General features: G+C 55.6%; 1 protein-coding gene across 7 annotated transcripts in view; it reads left to right on the top strand.

Moving 5' to 3' along the window:
- Window positions 1-15,960, top strand: part of RAP1GAP2 (RAP1 GTPase activating protein 2) — a 284,239-nt gene that overhangs the window by 33,288 nt on the left and 234,991 nt on the right. For 5 of the 7 annotated variants that reach the window (XM_055257978.2, XM_055257983.2, XM_055257981.2 and 2 more), the window contains one exon: window positions 10,050-10,085. In XM_055257978.2, coding sequence (XP_055113953.2) covers window positions 10,050-10,085 — 36 coding nt within the window. Of the gene's footprint in view, window positions 1-5,961; window positions 6,220-10,049; window positions 10,086-15,960 lie in introns of those variants that run through there. The other 2 variants (XM_055257980.2, XM_063629674.1) reach the window with 1 other exon arrangement.

Genomic DNA, 15,960 nt, shown 5'->3' on the forward strand with positions numbered 1-15,960 from the left:
GTGAGCCACCGCGCCCGACCTCTCTATCACCCTTTATCTTCATGTGGTTTATGATGGAAGCAGAGGCCAGTCTAAGTCTCCCCTTGGATGACCAGTAGGCTGAAGTCTCAAAAGAGTAGGTGGCCTGCCCCAGTGACTAAGAGGTGGATCTGGGATGAGAGCTGAGCTCCAGGGGGTTAGTACTGGGCTGGATGGGTACTACTGTCTGGATGGGGGAGGATCTGGGTCAGACCACCTAGTGCCTGCTTCACTTGGGGCATCTGTTTCCTGAGCTTCCTGTAACTGCCTCATCCCCATGCCTGGGGAAGGAGCTTGTCTCATCTTTCAGCTCCCACTGGTGGCGATGAGGTCTGAGCTGCCCGAGCAGAGGAAACCACATTGTCCCTTCCTCCTGTCCTGCCTCGAGGGCCAGGGGACACAGTGGAGGGACTGCTGCTGACAGGAGCCTGAACTGCCCCCTCCTCTGAGTCCAGCTAGCTTTCTTGGCTCTACCTGCCTCAAAAGCCCATAGAGGCCGGGCGCCGCGGGCACCGTGGCTCACGCCTGTAATCCCAGCACTTTGGGAGGCTGAGGTAGGCGGATCTTTTGAGGTCATGAGTTCTAGACCACCCAGGCCAACATGGCAAAACCCCGTCTCTACTAAAAGTACAAAAATTAGCCGGGTGTGGTGGCAGATGCCTGTAATCCCAGCTACTCTGGAGGCAGAGGCAGGAGAATCACTTGAACCTGGGAGGCGGAGGTTCCAGTGAGTTGAGATCATTCCACTGCACTCCAGCCTGGGTGACACAGCGAGACTCCATCTCTAAAAAAGAAAAAAAAAAATGCCCATCTAACTGGGTGGGTTCCCTGGAGCTCTGCCCTGGGGTTGGAACTATGGCTGGGACTTAGCCCCAGGCTGGCCCCCGAGGAACACACACAGCCCTCGTGAACTGTGACCCACAGCAGGCTCTGGGAAGCGTTTCGAGCCTGAGAGAGAAGGAGCCCGACCAGCCAGGCATTGGGGGTAGCTGGGTACTTGCTCTTTCCATCTTCATTATTCTCTCCCCAGTGATGAGCTGAGTTTTGCTTTAGGACCTTAGTTTTCCCGTCTGTAACATGGGCACTGACGCACTGTGCATTTCTGTGGATCCAGAATTAGTGGGGCTCATAATCATCAAGCTGGGTTAATTTGGTTGGATTCCTTCACTTCCCTAAGCCTCAGTGTCCCTATCTGTAAAATGCGATAACAGGGCGCCCTCTCAGAGGGGCTGTGAGGCTGAAAAGCTAAGCGCTTTGGTCCGCGCTGGCCCACAGGAGACTCACAGATGCCGGTGCTGCCCTGGCTCTCTTGTGCTCGCAGTTCATCCTCCTCTCCCTGCTGGCTGCTGAGAGTCAGCTGAGCTCTGGGAGGAAGCTGGGCTGTGCTTGATGGGGTCAGGAGGGCTGGGCCTGCTTCACAGAGCGCTTCCCTTTTCTCTCTCTCTCTCTCTTTTTTTTTTTTTTTTTTTTTTAGATGGAGTCTCACTCTGTCACCCAGGCTGGAGTGCAATGTCACGGTCTTGGCTCACTGAAACCTCCGCCTCCCGGGTTCAAACGATTCTCCTGCCTCAGCCTCCCAAGGAGCTGGGATTACAGGTGCCCGCCACCATGCCTGGCTAATTTTTGTATTTTTAGTAGAGATGGGGTTTCATCATGTTGGCCAGGCTGGTCTTGAACTCCTGACCTCAGGTGATCCGCTCGCCTCGGCTTCCCAAAGTGCTGGGATTACAGGTGTGAGACACTGCGCCTGGCCGCTTCCCTTGTCTCTTAACTCACAGTCCTTCTCAGGGAGCCCACAGTCCCCGTCCCCTCGCTGTGCACTGCACATGGAAGAGGAACCACGGGGTCAAAGCAGGGGGGTCAGGAAGCTGCGCAGGACTGAAGCAGGGGCAGAATTGTCCTCGACAGTAATGATAGCAGCTCCCGAGACGGCGTTGGAGCCCCGTGCTGAGTGTTTCTGTTCGCTGATAACCTCATGAAGGTGGTGGCAGCCTCCCCAAATTATAGAAGAGAAAACCGAGGCCTAGAGAGGTTAGGTAACTTGCCCAAGGTCACTGGGCCCCAAGGAAGGAGAGGAAGGCAGCGTGGGAAAGGCCTTAGGAAGGTTCTTACACCCTGCAGGGCTCATGATGTGCCATGAGCCATCTGGGAGAGTCCCTTCCCCCTTTCCAGCCCTCAGTCTGGGGACACGTGGGCCCCTGGATCCTCCTGGTTTCTCCAAGTTTCCTGGATCCCAGCGGCATCGAAGAAGTCCAGGCTGCTGTGGGTTCTGCACCCCGGCCCGCGGAGGCAGCCGGGCCAGTCCTGCTCCTTGGCCGGGTGTCTGACTCAGGAGTGTTGTTTGTGGCTGTCAAGGACACATCCCCCGGTGGGGGAAGCCAGCCTCAGGGTGGCAGCAGTGGAGGCCTCGAAACGCACCCCTTCCCTGTCTCCAGGCTGCCGTTCAGATGTCTGTGCCTGGGCCGGAGTCTCTCCCGGCTCTGGGAACACTTGATCCAGGTGTTCATACCTGGGCATTTACCTGGCTGTCTCCATAGACCTGGAGGCCCCAGATAAGAGCATCTGTCAGCTTTGTCTTCCCCGAGAACGCATGCGGTGGGCAGCTTTCACATGTGGTCAATGTGGGTGGTGGGGCGTGCCCAAGCGTGATGTGACTGTCACCCCGCTTCTCTCTCATGCATGAAAGCGCATCAACGTATACTCCAAAGATGGGCCTGTCATTAACTCCCTCTAACTGATATTTTAAAAAGTAATTTGCAACAGGATTTTTTTTTTTTTTTTTTTTGAGATAGAATTTCGCTCTCGTCACCCAGGCTGGAGTGTGGTGGTGCGATCTCGGCTCACTGCAACCTCCGCCTCCCGGGTTCAAGCCATTCTCCTGCCTCAGCCTCCTGAGTAGCTGGGATTACAGGCATGTGCCACGACGCCCGGCTAATTTTTGTACTTTTAGTAAAGACATGGTTTCGCCATGTTGGCCAGGCTGGTCTCAAACTCCTGACCTCAGGTGATCTCCCTGCCTCGGTCTCCCAAAGTGTTGGGATTACAGACGTGAACCGCCGTGCCCGGGCTGCAACAGGAATTTTTGCGACCTATGCAACACCCCCGACCCCAGCACCTCCCGACTGAGGCTGTGGGCTGTGCCTGGCTCACCCTGGGGCTTTCTGCAGCCAGCGTGGTGCTTGGCTTAGAGCAGGTGTTGCTGTCAGCGGTGGGAGGCCAGGTGGGCTGACCGTTGCCACTTTCAGTTGTTCACTTGACAAGCTCTTTTCTTTAGTTGGGACTTTATCAATGGAGAATGAAAGAAATCCAAGTCATACTGGCTTTAGGAATAAAGAGGCGTACGGCTGGCTCTCCTATACCCGGGGTCAGCTGGCTCCTGGCACAGCTGGATCCTGGAGCTCAGATGATGCCCTTGAGACTCAATCTTTCAGCCGGGTCTTTTGGCTCCCACCTGGAATCCCAGCACTTTGGGAGGCTGAGACAGGTGGATCACCTGAGGTCAGGAGTTCGAGACTGGCCTGGCCAACATGGTGAAACCCTGTCTCTACTAAAAATACAAAAATTAGCTGGGCGTGGTGGCGGGTGCCTGTAAACTGAGGTATGTGGGAGGCTGAGGCAGGGGAATCACTTGAACCAGGGAGGTAGAGGTTGCAGTGAGCCTTGTCACTGCACTCCAGCCTGGGTGACAGAGCGAGACTCTTAAAAAAAAAAAAAAAAGACATAATCTTTCTCCTCTTTCCCTTTCTCTGTCAGTTCTCTTCTCTGCCTCCCTATGAGTCAGTTTCATTTTCCCCGCACTCTCCACAGCCCCAGGCTTTCATCTCATGCTTTAGCAGGGGAAGCCTCTTGGGATGGCGTCTTGTTGGGTTTACTTAGGTCTCCTGAACCAGTCCCTGCGGCCAGGAGCGAATGCCTTGGCTGGCCAGGCCTGGTCAGGTGCCCACTCCTGACCCTGGAGGTGGACTGAGTGCAGAGGGTTCTTCTCAGATGGAGGCAGGGCAGGCAGGACCCAAGGTGTCCACGGTACCTGTTGAGCATGTCCTGGGTGTGGGTGGGTGCCACTGGGGAGAGAGGCACTTGTGGCACTCTGCAGTGGCCATCCAGTGGGAAGCCAGCAGCCTGAAGCCACCCCAGAGCATGAACCATACAATCCTAACTTTCCTGGGGCAGAGGTGAGGGTGGGGGGAAGCCTCTGGGCTCCTGCTGGGGGCTAGCTGCCTTGGAGGTAGAGTCAGCCCCCAGCCCTGCTCTGGCCCAGGACCCCAAAGCTGCTCCCCCAGCCCACCCAGGGCTTGAGGCCCCTGTGGTGTCCCCTGCTGTGAAGGAGTCAAGAAAATAGAAATCCTTGTGCCCTTGGTCCACAAGCTGGGGTTGGCCCCTGACACCTCAGCACGGAGTCTAGGACCTTCACAGTGACAGCAGGTGCCAGAGAGGGAACTTCAGGGAGGGTTGGCCGGAAAGAGAGGCCAATGGCACCGGCTAGGGCCATTTTTTTCCTTTTTTTTTTTTTTTTTTTTTTGAGACGGAGTTTCGCTCTTTGTTGCCTAGGCTGGAGTGCAATGGCATGATCTCGGCTCACTGCAACTTCCATCTCCCGGGTTCAAACGATTCTCCTGTCTCAGCCTCCGGAGTAGCTGGGATTGCAGGCGCCCACCATCATGCCTGGCTAATTTTTGTATTTTTAGTAGAGATGGGGTTTCACCATGTTGGCCAGGCTGGTCTCAAACTCCTGACCTCAGGTGATCTGCCCATCTTGGCCTCCCAAAGTGCTGGGATTACAGGCGTGGGCCACCACACCCGGCCTTTCTTCTTCTTCTTCTTTTTTTTTGAGACGTTTTCTTCCCTTTCTCCACTGCTTAGGGATAGGGTGGGGCCTGGGGCCCTATCTGTGCCCACTCACCCCAGTGTCTGTTGTCGTGTACGTGCCACATCCCTTTGAGGGTCTGCCATTAGTAAGTGCCTGATGTGTACCAGGTGTGGTCTGCACCAGTGCATGCGGAGATGAGCACTGGCCCTGTGGTGTGCAGACTGGCATGCGTGCAGGACACGCTAGCCCTGTGGCATGAGGACCAGCACCTGAGCATGCAGAGATAAGGACGAGCCCTGTGGTTCAGCTGGGAAGACAAGTCTACCCGCACACGGGTACTGCCCACCCACCCCACACTGCCAGCGTGAAGCATGCCACTGCTCTGACCTCTGTCTAGACACTTGGCGGCGGAGGTGGGGGGCGGCTGACAGGTACAGCTCTGTGCCCGTGTGTGTGTACATGCGAATGCCCCTTGCAGTGTGATGTGGTCTGAGTATGTGGATGAGTGCGTGCGGGCACATGTGTATGCGTTCATGTCTGTGCACGTGTCCAGTGGGGCTTTGTCACTATGTGAGAAGCGTGTGCAGGTGTCTCTATTGATGCCTGTGTGAAGTGGTGTGTGAGTGTGCATTTGTGCACAGGAGCGTGTGTGCCACGTTGTGCTCAGGTGTGTGCAGGTGTCTAATGATACGTATGTCTGCGTGCATGTATCTGTGTGTACCTGGGTATCCTAAGCGGGTGTGTGTCCATGTGTGCATCCCACGTGCCCCTGTGCCCATGCATGTGCATGTATACTTACATCCACGTGTGCTAGTGGAATGACGTGTGTGGCAGGTTCCTCTGGCGTGTGCCGAGCCATGGTGGGGCAGGCGGGCAAAGTCCCTGTCTCAGGCAGCCCTCGGGAGAGGGTGTGAAGGTCCCCATTGCTCAGGCGTCCCTGAGGCTTCCAGCTGAATCTTTGTGTCTCTCCTAGGCGTGGCTGTGGGAATCCTTGGGGCGCCTTTGGGTTCCAGGAAGCTGAGGCTGTGTGGGCCGGGCTGCTAACTGGGGCTGTGGAGCAATCTGCCAGCTGAGCCCCTTCCGGAGCTGTGGGTTCCTCTGGGTGTGGGGAAGCTGCCCTCCACAACCTCCTCGGCCTATCTTGGTGCCTCCTGGAGTGCAGGACACACCTCCCAGCTCTGCAGCCTCACCCACAGGAAGCTCGGGTTGGGGGCAGGCGAAGAGGGAGGTGCCACGCTGGGCTCCCCGCCCTGTGCCGGCACTGACCCCGCTGTACCACGGCCCTCTTGCGGACAGCCCCGGGGACATCGTTGGGACATCGCTGGGACCCCGGGCTCTGCAGCCACAATCATGTTTGGCCGGAAGCGCAGTGTCTCCTTTGGGGGCTTCGGATGGTGGGTGACAGGTGGGAGGGTGGTGGAACGATGGGAGAGAACTTAGAAGTGAAGTCTTGTTAAGTGCATCGGCGGCCGTGGGAACAGAAGGGCTCGGGCTGTGCCTGAGAGCTGGGTCTGATGACGCCCTGGCAGGTCGAGATGCAGGATCCTGGTGGGGACATCAGAGACTGTAAGCCTTCCCCACTGTCCCTGGGCACAATCTGCTGGCGAATCCTGAGGTCTGCGCCGGCTGCCCGTGGGGAGGTGGATAGCATGAGCGTGTGTGACTGCAGTTGCATGAATGTGTGTGTCTGTGTCCGCAGATTCCCGTGTATGTGTGTGCGTGTCTGGGATTATGTGTAAGTGTGTGTGTGTGCGTTTGAGCCTGTGTGTGCAGGCGTGTGTGTGTGGCTGTGACTGCCAGTCTGTGTGACCGTGTGTGAGGTGTGTGCCTGTGCATGTGGGCAGCTGCCTGTCTGCACCTCTGGCCTTCTGTGTCTGTGTGTGCTTGTGTCTGTGTGTCTGTGTGTGTGACGCTCCTGTCTGTGCTGTTGGTGTGGCCTTGTGGCAGGGGAGTCCGTACCAGCTGGACCTCTGGGCTGCCTGCTGTCTTGGGGGTGGGTTGTGAGAGAAGGTCTCCCACCTGTACCCCAGGCAGCCCCCCCTAGCTCTGTCCTAGCCTGAGCAGCTGTATCTGTCCCCAGCCTCCTGCCTGGCCCTCTGGCCACTCTTGCCTCTAAGCTTCTGTCTGGGACGAGGGATGTGCTCTTTCTTCCCGGTGGGGGGCAGAAGGTAGGCACACGAAGGCCAAAGGCTTGTCTCTGGTTCCCAGTGCTGGCAGCTTCTCTGCAGCTGGGGAACAGAGTCTGGTGGTTTTCATGATCGGTTTCCTTTCAGTGCCTGGGCTGGGGGCATTGTCAGACTGGGAGAGGGCCCCGAGGGAGGTGGCCAGGGGGTGTCGCGGTGTGGAAAATGGTGGGCTAATGGGGGTGGCACGAAGGGCAAGGGGGAGAGGGGCTGTGTTCCTCGGTAATTTTTCGCTTCCGTGTATGTGGCTTATTACCCCCTTCCTCCTCTTCAAAATCACTTTGCCATCCATCCTCTGGCAGGGAGGGACCGTGGGCACTCCATGTTTGGCAGATGGGACGATGCAGATGAGAAGATAGCACAGCATCGCCTGTGTCTGCTCTCAGGCCCTCCCTGACGCCTGGGTCTGGGAGCTGCCGCCCCGAGGGTAGGTGCCAGTGTCCGGGAGGCAGCAGAGGACTTGGCTTCTGGTTGGGAGGGGTGTGTGTGTCTTGGCTGTGGGTCTTGCAGGGCAGGGCCCGGCAGAGATTGTGCCCTCCAAGGCCCGCCTCTCTCTGGGAGGTGTGGAGCAGATGGAAGGCTGGTTGCCAGAAAGCTCTGGGTGCACAGGTCCCGGTCTCAGCCTAGCTTCATTCCATATGAAGCCCTCTGTGTTGAGACCCACAGCTCCAGAGCACAAGGCAAAGCCGGGCCTGAGGTTTGAATCTGGGCAGGTGAGGGGGAAGACAGGAGCATGGCTGCCCAGGGCTGCCTTCGAGGCAGAGCCGAAGGTGGAGGAAGAGCCCTAGGATGTCCCAGACGCCCCCGTGTGCTGACTCAGTGTCCGCTAGGCTGTGGGTTCCAGGAGGGCAGGCCCTGCCCTGTCGCGTTCACGCAGAAGCCTGGCGTGTCACACAGGCTCAGTCAATGCTTGTGGACTCACCGAGGTCTTTTGCACACAGCAGGTGTCTGCTTGGGGCCCCTTGAGGTTGAGGGGATGGCGGGGCCTTCTGGGCTTGGAAGGTTAGGGCAGCAAGAAAGGGGGCAAGACTGGGGTTTGGGCCTCCTCATCTGGGATGGCTATCATCTGGGAGGGGATGTCACGGATGCCTGCAGTCCTGGTCCCTCCAGACAGTGAACAGAATCTCTGGGGCTGGTGTTTTCCAAGCTCCATTGGATGCAGGGTGGATAACCTCTAGCACCAGAGGCAGACAAGGTGATGAGGGTGGGTGGGATGGAATGGGGGAGGGAGGAGTGCCCAGGAGCCTTGGCTTCCTGAAAGGGAAAGGCCCAGCCTCACAGTCCTCTCCATCTCCCATCTCAGCCTCTCCAAAACCAGAGCCCCGCCCTCCTGAGGCCACACCCTGGTGTGGGAACCCTGGTGGGCTGGCTGCTGTGTAGGCGTGGTTTGTACTGGGGCTGCTGTGACCATGGTGCCTGTAGGCGGTGCGGTGGGCGGGGCTGACCCGACAGCGGTCAGAGGTGCACGCACCAGGAGCCCCGGTTCCAGCGCTGACTCCACCTTGACCATTGAGGAACTCGAATGGGACACTTCCTCTCTCTGGGTCTCAGTTTCCCCATGTGTTAGTGGGGGATTTCTGCCTTACCCACAACACAGGGCTGTCATAAGAATTAAGAGATTCCTTGAGAAAACGTAAAACCTAAGCACCTGCTGTGAGGGGCTGCCATCCGGCAGCTCTGGGTTGCACGCGTCACAGCAGAGTGTGGGGCTCTGAGTCCTGCTCGGATCTGGGTGTCTGTGCATTGAATGGGGGAAGAGGAGGGTCTGCATCCCGGAACGGGTGGGGATTCCAGGGTGAGACCCTCAGGGACCAGTAGTGGAAGCCCTAAGGAAGGGACTCAAGAGGACGTGTGGGGAAGAAACTGGGAGAGACGTGCGCCAGGCCCCTCGGGGTGCCGCTTGCTTTGCTGTTGGAGCTGAGATCAGAAGGTGCTGGGAGTTTACTCAGAGTGAAACGGCCCCGCCTCTAGCTCCAGGCCTCAGGGCGACTTGTGGGCTGGCTCAGCCCATGTCCTCTCCTATTCCCTGGAGTTGTGACTGTGGGAAGCCTGAGGCAGAGCTGAGCCGGCCAGACAAGGGTGCTGGAGCTTCCAGGTGTTTCCGGCATCCTGGAGCCAGTGGCAGTTTTAGTGCAGCTGATAGTGATGGTGACACTGATGACAGTGTTGATGACATGTGGTGACATGGACAGTGATGGTGACACGAATCGTGATGTTGCAAAGGCAGCATTGGTGCTGGTGGCAGTGCTGGTGACAGTGGTGGTCATGACCCTTCTACAAGAGGAGATACTGACAGTGGGAACCCTGTCCACCTTTCTGCCTCTGGAGAGGGAGGGGGCCTCTTCTTGCCAGCCATAAGGGCTGGCATATGCAGGGGGTAAAAATAGAAGCTCGGCGGCGCTGTCTCCCCTTCCAGTGAGGGCGGGCGCAGTCTGGGGGTGGAGGAGCTGGCTGTGAGGGTGGTCTGCAGCAAACGTGATCTTCCCCGCTCTGAACCTCTGTGCCTGATACAACCCACCAGGCTCTGCCCCAGGAGCGGGGTCTGCCTGGGGCAGGAGTGTCCCTGGTGCTGGGGAGGCTTGCGTCTTCCCAAAGCAGATGCCTGGGAAATATGGATGTCCACCTGACGTCCATGTTGACATCCATGCTGACCCATGAAGCTGGGTTGCCGGGTCCTCTTGTGAGGGTAGCCGTAATAAAGGGAGAGGCTGCATACAAAGTGCTTACCATCCCTGGGCCTGACGTGAGATACCTGAATTCAGACTGGGCCAGTGATTTTACCTTTCTGAGCCTCAGTTTCCTCATCTCTGAAATGGGGAGAATAATAATACACATGTGATAGGGTGGTGTGTGGCCCCAGCCCTCCCAGCACTCAGAGGCCTCTCTTCCTCTGCTAGCGGAGAACTGGCCCCTTTCGCCAGTTCCCGACAGAGCCCTGCTGTCTGGTGGTGTGGGCTGCCCCGGGGCCTCCTTCCATGCAGATGCTATGTGGGAGCCTTCGGCCTCAGCACTGACTAGAGCCCTTGCTTTTCTCTTGGCAGGATTGACAAGACCATGCTGGCAAGTCTGAAGGTCAAGTAAGTAGCAATTTCCTGTTCTGTAAAGGTCAGAGATGACGCGGATCGGAGCGCCTTTGGGCCCTCGTTCCCCCCAGGTTGTGGGAGATAGAAGAGGGGCTGTCGTGTTTGTCAGATTCCAGTCCGGGTCCGTGGTGCTTCCAGATCGGAGGAGGCTGGGCAAACTCTTATTCCTGGGGTGTTCAGGGAGAGGCAGAGGTGGGAATGGAATCATCAGGGGCCAGAATGGTAGGAGTGTGTGTAGCAGGTGTAACATTCAGGCCCATTATCTTTCTTTTTTTTCTTTTTCCTTTTTTTTTTTTTTTTTTTTTTTTTTTTTTGGGGACAGAGTCTTGCTCTGTTGCCAGGCTGGAGTGCAATGGTGTGATCTCTGCTCATTGCAACCTCCACCTCCCGGGTTCAAGTGATTCTCCTGCCTCAGCCTCCTGAGTAGCTGGGATTACAGGCACCTGCCACCACGCTCGGCTAATTTTTGTATTTTTAGTAGAGATGGAGTTTCACCATGTTGGCCAGGCTGGTCTTGATCTCTTGACCTCGTGGTCTGCCCACTGAGGCCTCCCAAAGTGCTGGGATTACAGGTGTGAGCCACCACACCCAGCCCAGGCCCATTATCTTCCTGTCACTTTAATTTTTAGATATATATTGGGCCGGGCATGGTGGCTTACAACTGTAATCCCAGCACTTTGGGAGGCCGAGATGGGTGGGTCACCTGAGGTCAGGAGTTCGAGACCAGCCTGGCCAACATGGTGAAACCCCATCTCTACTAAAAATACAAAAATTAGCTGGGTGTGGTGACACGTGCCTGTAATCCCAGCTACTTGGGAGGCTGAGGCAGGAGAATCACTTGAACCCAGGAGATGGAGGTTGCAGTGAGCCGAGATCGTGCCACCACACACCAGCCTGGGAGACAGAGCGAGACTCCGTCTCAAAAAAAAAAAAAAAAAAAAGAAAATTATATTTTTTATCACTTTAATTTTTATGTGAACTCCCAATCCTGTCAATGACTTTCTGACATTCCCCAGCTACTAGGGCCTGACTAAACACTCCAGGGTGTGTGTGTATGTGTTTGTTTGTGTGTGTGTGTGTGTGTGTGTGTGATGTCAGCTGCTCATCAAGTCATTTGTTGCCAGGTATGTCAGCATGGGCAGCCTGGCCCTGGGGCTTTCTGAGGCTCCCACCCCAGACTTAGGGTGTGGGAATTGCCTGCCTCAGTTTACCGTGTGTCTCTTGGTCCGTCTGCTGAGGTCCTAAGCAGGCACAGCCCTCTCCTTGAACCTCTGACCTCTGTTTCCTCACCACGTTCATTCCTTTTTCCTCTTATGTTTCTGGCCAAACCATTTTGTCTGCATCCTGATCCCCTTTTTCCTTTGAGACTTAACCAAAGTGTAGCCTGCTTCCAGCTGCACGCCTCCGGTGGGGCAGTGAGTACTGACTAACCATCTGCTCCAGTGGAATGAATTGAAAAGGAGGGAAATTCTAGGCGGAAAAAAGCATTGGCCTCTAGCTCAAAATATTCTCCCGGCACATGTGAATTCGCTGTTGCATGGAAAATTCCTCCAATGAGTCGCCCTCCTTCCGAGGCAGCTTCTCTGGGTTGTCACTCCCCCATCTCGGCAGAAGGTTTTTCCTGCCTAGTCTCCCTCTGTCCTGCCATTCAGTTGCCAGCGCTGGTTATGTATCCCCTGGATGCAGGTCCCTGGGCAAAGTACGGCCAGTCTTGAGGGTTGGCATAAAAGAGGGTCAAAATAAGAGGCTTCCCGCTTTGGTTGGTTTTGCTCAGAAAGGTGAGGCTGGGCAGTTAGCAGGGCCGGGATGGAGGACAGACTGTTTCTGCCCTTCAAGAGCTTTCAGTTTCTCTGTTGAGCTGATGCCAAGAGGCCAGATGCGGTGGCTCACACCTGTATTGCCAGCACTTTGGGAGGCCGAGGCGGGTGGATCACCTGAGGTCAGGAGTTCGAGACCAGCCTGGTCAACATGGTGAAACCCTATCTCTGCTAAAAATAAAAAAAATTAGCCAGGCGCGGTGGCGGGCACCTGTAATCCCAGCTACTCGGCAGACTGAGGCAGGAGAATTGCTTGAACCTGGGAGGTGGAGGTTGCAGTGAGGCGAGATCGCGCCACAGCCTGGGAGACAAGAGTGAAATGCCGTCTCAAAAAAAAAAGTCTAGAGCTGATGCCAAGAGTGCCATGGAGTAGTCCCGAAAGACTGCCTGGAGGAGGTGGCCTCTAAAGCAGCTCTTAAAGATGAGGCAGGATAGTAGGACCCCCATGCCTGTGCTGGCTTGGCATGGTATGTGCATCAATGCAGACACCATTCAATCTGGAAGTGTCAGGGCAAGTCACCCAGGACAAGACGCTTCCCTTCTCTGGGTTTTAGTTTCCATATCTTTTGTCCAGTGGATACAATAATGTCTGATTTTCCTAGAGCTTTCTAGAGCATATTTGCATACTGAGTGAGACGCCAGGCATGAAGCAGAGCTGCTAAGGGGTGTAGAGTGGTCAGAGTGTTCTTTTGGTGCTGTTTTGGGACATCTAGTTCAATTTCACACGCCTTTATCCAGGGAGGGCCTGTTTGTAAATGTAATATCTGTAACCTGGAAGTGCACCAGTTATAGGGTAGAGTGAAAAGCTGGGGGCGTGGGCCAGGGTTGAGATTGGGACCCCAGTGGGGTCTCTGAGTGATTATCTGGGAAGGTGATATTGGGATGATGGCTTGGGACAGTGTGTAGCACTGTGTTCCGAGTTTTATTGATTAAGATTCCTTTGATTGCAAGAAACAAAAACCCAGTGTCATCTGGTTAAGCAAAAGATGGAATATATGGGGAAGAAAGCAGCGTGCCCCAGGGAACTGAAGGGGAGGAAGCAGAGCCGGGGTTCAGGAGTGGTTGAACCAGGAACTGGAAACCCACTGCCATCAGAATCCAGCTAGCTTCTTTGCAGACATTGATAAGCTGATCCTGAGATTCACATAGAAGTTCAAAGATAATCTTGAAAAAGAAGAACAAAGTTGATGGACTCATTCTTCCTGATTTCAAAACGTATTGCGGCCAGGCGCAGTGGCTCATGCCTGTAATCCCAGCACTTTCGGAGGCCGAGGCGAGTGGATCATTTGAGGTCAGGAGCGTGCGACCAGCCTGACCAACGCGGTAAAACCCCGTCTCTACTGAAAATACAAAAATTAGCCAGGCGTGGTGGTGTGCGCCTGTAGCCTCAGCTACTTGGGAGGCTGAGGCAGGAGAGTTGCTTGAACCCAGGAGGTGGAGGTTACCGTGAGCTGAGATCACACCATTACACTGCAGCCTGGGTGACAGAGTGAGACTCTGTCTCAAAACAAAACAAAAGTATTGCAAACCTATGGTTATTAAGACAGTGTGGTACGGACATAAAGATGGACAGACAGATGGATCCAGTAGAATTCAGAGTTCAGAAATAAGCCCTTGCATTTCTGGTGAATTGATGAGGCAGCCAAATGCCCACTGTTGAGGCTTCTGAATCACCAAGATGCCTCCTCCCTCTGCCTCTGCTGGGTGAGGCATCTCTCCTTCTACAGCAGCTCACTGCATTCCCCGCCACGTAGCGGATACTCCTGGGCTGCAGCCCGTGCTCCCTGGTTGCCTTGGCTCCCCTCCCCAAGGACCTGGTGTCCTTGACGCCTCCCCAGGCGTCCCTGAGGCCTGCAGCTCTGACGACAGGGGTCTGGCCTCCCCATTATGAAGCATTCACTGTGTGCCAAGGCTTCATTGCACTGTTTTCCTGAGGCTTTGCACCCACCTCATGAAGCAGGTACCAGTCCTCTCTGCATGTTGCAGATGAGAAAGTGGAGACAGAGAGAGTTTAGGAAACTCGTTCAAGGTCCTCAGGGAGGAAGTCACGGAGTTGGGATTTGAATCTGGGTCTGTGCTTTGTGTGTGGAGCTGAGTGGTGCTCACACCTGCCTCCCGCCCTACTTTCCCATTTTCTTTCCCTGGTGTTCTCAGGGGCTGTGTATATAGAATCCGTGGCCGCAGAATGCACCCCCGTCTCCGCAACACCGTGGGTGAGAAGGCCTCTGGTTTGCTGGGGCCCATCCCCTTGCTGGAGGCCCGGATTGAATGGGGTCTGTGGTGCCTGGATGAGTTGGACACTCAGAAGCAAGGATTTACTTAACTGCAGTGCAGGGGTACAGGGGCTATAGAGCCACGCTGGAACACTGCAGGGGAGGGCAGATCGTTAACCTCTCTGGGTCAGTTTCCCCGTCTGTAAAGTGGGAGGGTTGGATTAGGTCCAGCCTGCTCTCCTCCAGCCTTGACATTCTAGGAGCTTGCATTCATGCCTTGGGTCCTTTCCTATTTTTCTCAGGACCTTGGTGATGGTAGGGGCTCGCTGTTGAGTGAGTGAATGCATGGCTGTGTGAACGGAAGTCTCTGAGAGCAGGGGCTCTGTACGTTTCATCCCTGACTCCTTAGGGCCTACCCAGTGCCTGGCACAAAGCAGGTTTTCAGTCTGCATTTGCTGAAGGAATCAACGATGGGTCGTGATGGTTGGCCCATCACATGCAGGTGGAAGGAAGGAGAGAAAGAGGCAGGCTCAGCATGTGGGGATCCCTCTTCTCCAGTCCTCTCGGGGGCCAGCTGGGCGTGAGGTCCCTGTCGGGCAGGTGCCTGGGGTTTTCTTGTGGAGCTCCTTGAAGGAGCAGCCGGAGCGGGAAGATCTGAGCTGGGAGCCTCTGAGACACTCCTCTTGTCCTTTATTTCTTTTTTGAGACAGCGTCTTGGTCTGTTGCCCAGGCTGGAGTGCAGTGGCGCAATCTTGGCTCACTGCAACCTCCTTCTCCCGGGTTCAAGCGATTCTCCCACCTCAGCTTCCCAAGTAGCTAGGATTACAGGTGTGCACCACCACGCCCAGCTATTTTTTTTTTTTTTGTATTTTTAGTAGAGATGGGGTTTCACCATGTTGGCCAGGTTGGTCTCGAACTCCCGACCTCAGGTGATCCACCCACCTCAGCATCCCAAAGTGTTGGGATTACAGGCATGAGCCACTGCACATGGCCAAAACCTCTGCTCCTTTTTGCTGCCCCCTGCGCTCCCTCCACAGAGACCCTTGCATCTTTGCTAAAGAAAGAGACGCGTGTCTGTGTGTGTGTGTGTGTGTGTGTGTGTGTCTGTCTGTCTGTCTGCTGCATGGGCTCCAGCTACCTGAGGTGACCATCATGCACAGGGGCTGGCTGCGGTGGCCTGGAGTAAGCATGTGGATGGTTCAGGGTAGCCCATCTCCACTGCTGGAGCACACTCTCCTGCACACTCCTGAGGGGTGGGGAAGTCTAAAATCCATTGCCTTGTAGGAAAAAACTCCAGCTTTTAAGTGGGTGGCTCCACCCCTTGGTCCCTAGAAGTGGCACCTCTGGAGAGGGATGAAGCCCGTGATGGGACCTGGGTGTGGCTGTGCTCTGTGATTTCTTCCTTAGGAGAAGAATGGGGAGGGCCTGGAGGAGCTCCTGCTTGGCTGGGCCAGCATGTCAGTTCTACTGTGGTTTGGCCAGAAGATACCACACAGCCACCACTATTCTAAGTTTCAGATTTATCCAGCTAAGAATTGAAAATCCGGCTAGAAATGAAGGGGCCTTGAAGGACGGGAGTTCAGTGCGTCTCCGGGCAGCTTTCCCAGGTCTCTGGAGACTCCAGTGTCAGCTGCTGGAGACATCGTCCATGAGAGCAGGGGCCTTGCCACAGCCAGGAAGCTTGATTTCTTCTCTGCCACAACCCTTTTATTATTATTATTATTTTTGAGAGGGAGTCTCGCTCTGTCGCCCAGGCTGGAGTGCAGTGGTGAAATCTCGGCTCACTGCAACCTCCACCTCCTGGGTTCAAGCGACTCTCCTGCCTCAGCCTCCCGAGTA

This window comes from Symphalangus syndactylus, chromosome 20 (genome assembly GCF_028878055.3).
Source record: "Symphalangus syndactylus isolate Jambi chromosome 20, NHGRI_mSymSyn1-v2.1_pri, whole genome shotgun sequence".
In the NCBI taxonomy this organism is placed as follows: domain Eukaryota; kingdom Metazoa; phylum Chordata; class Mammalia; order Primates; family Hylobatidae; genus Symphalangus; species Symphalangus syndactylus.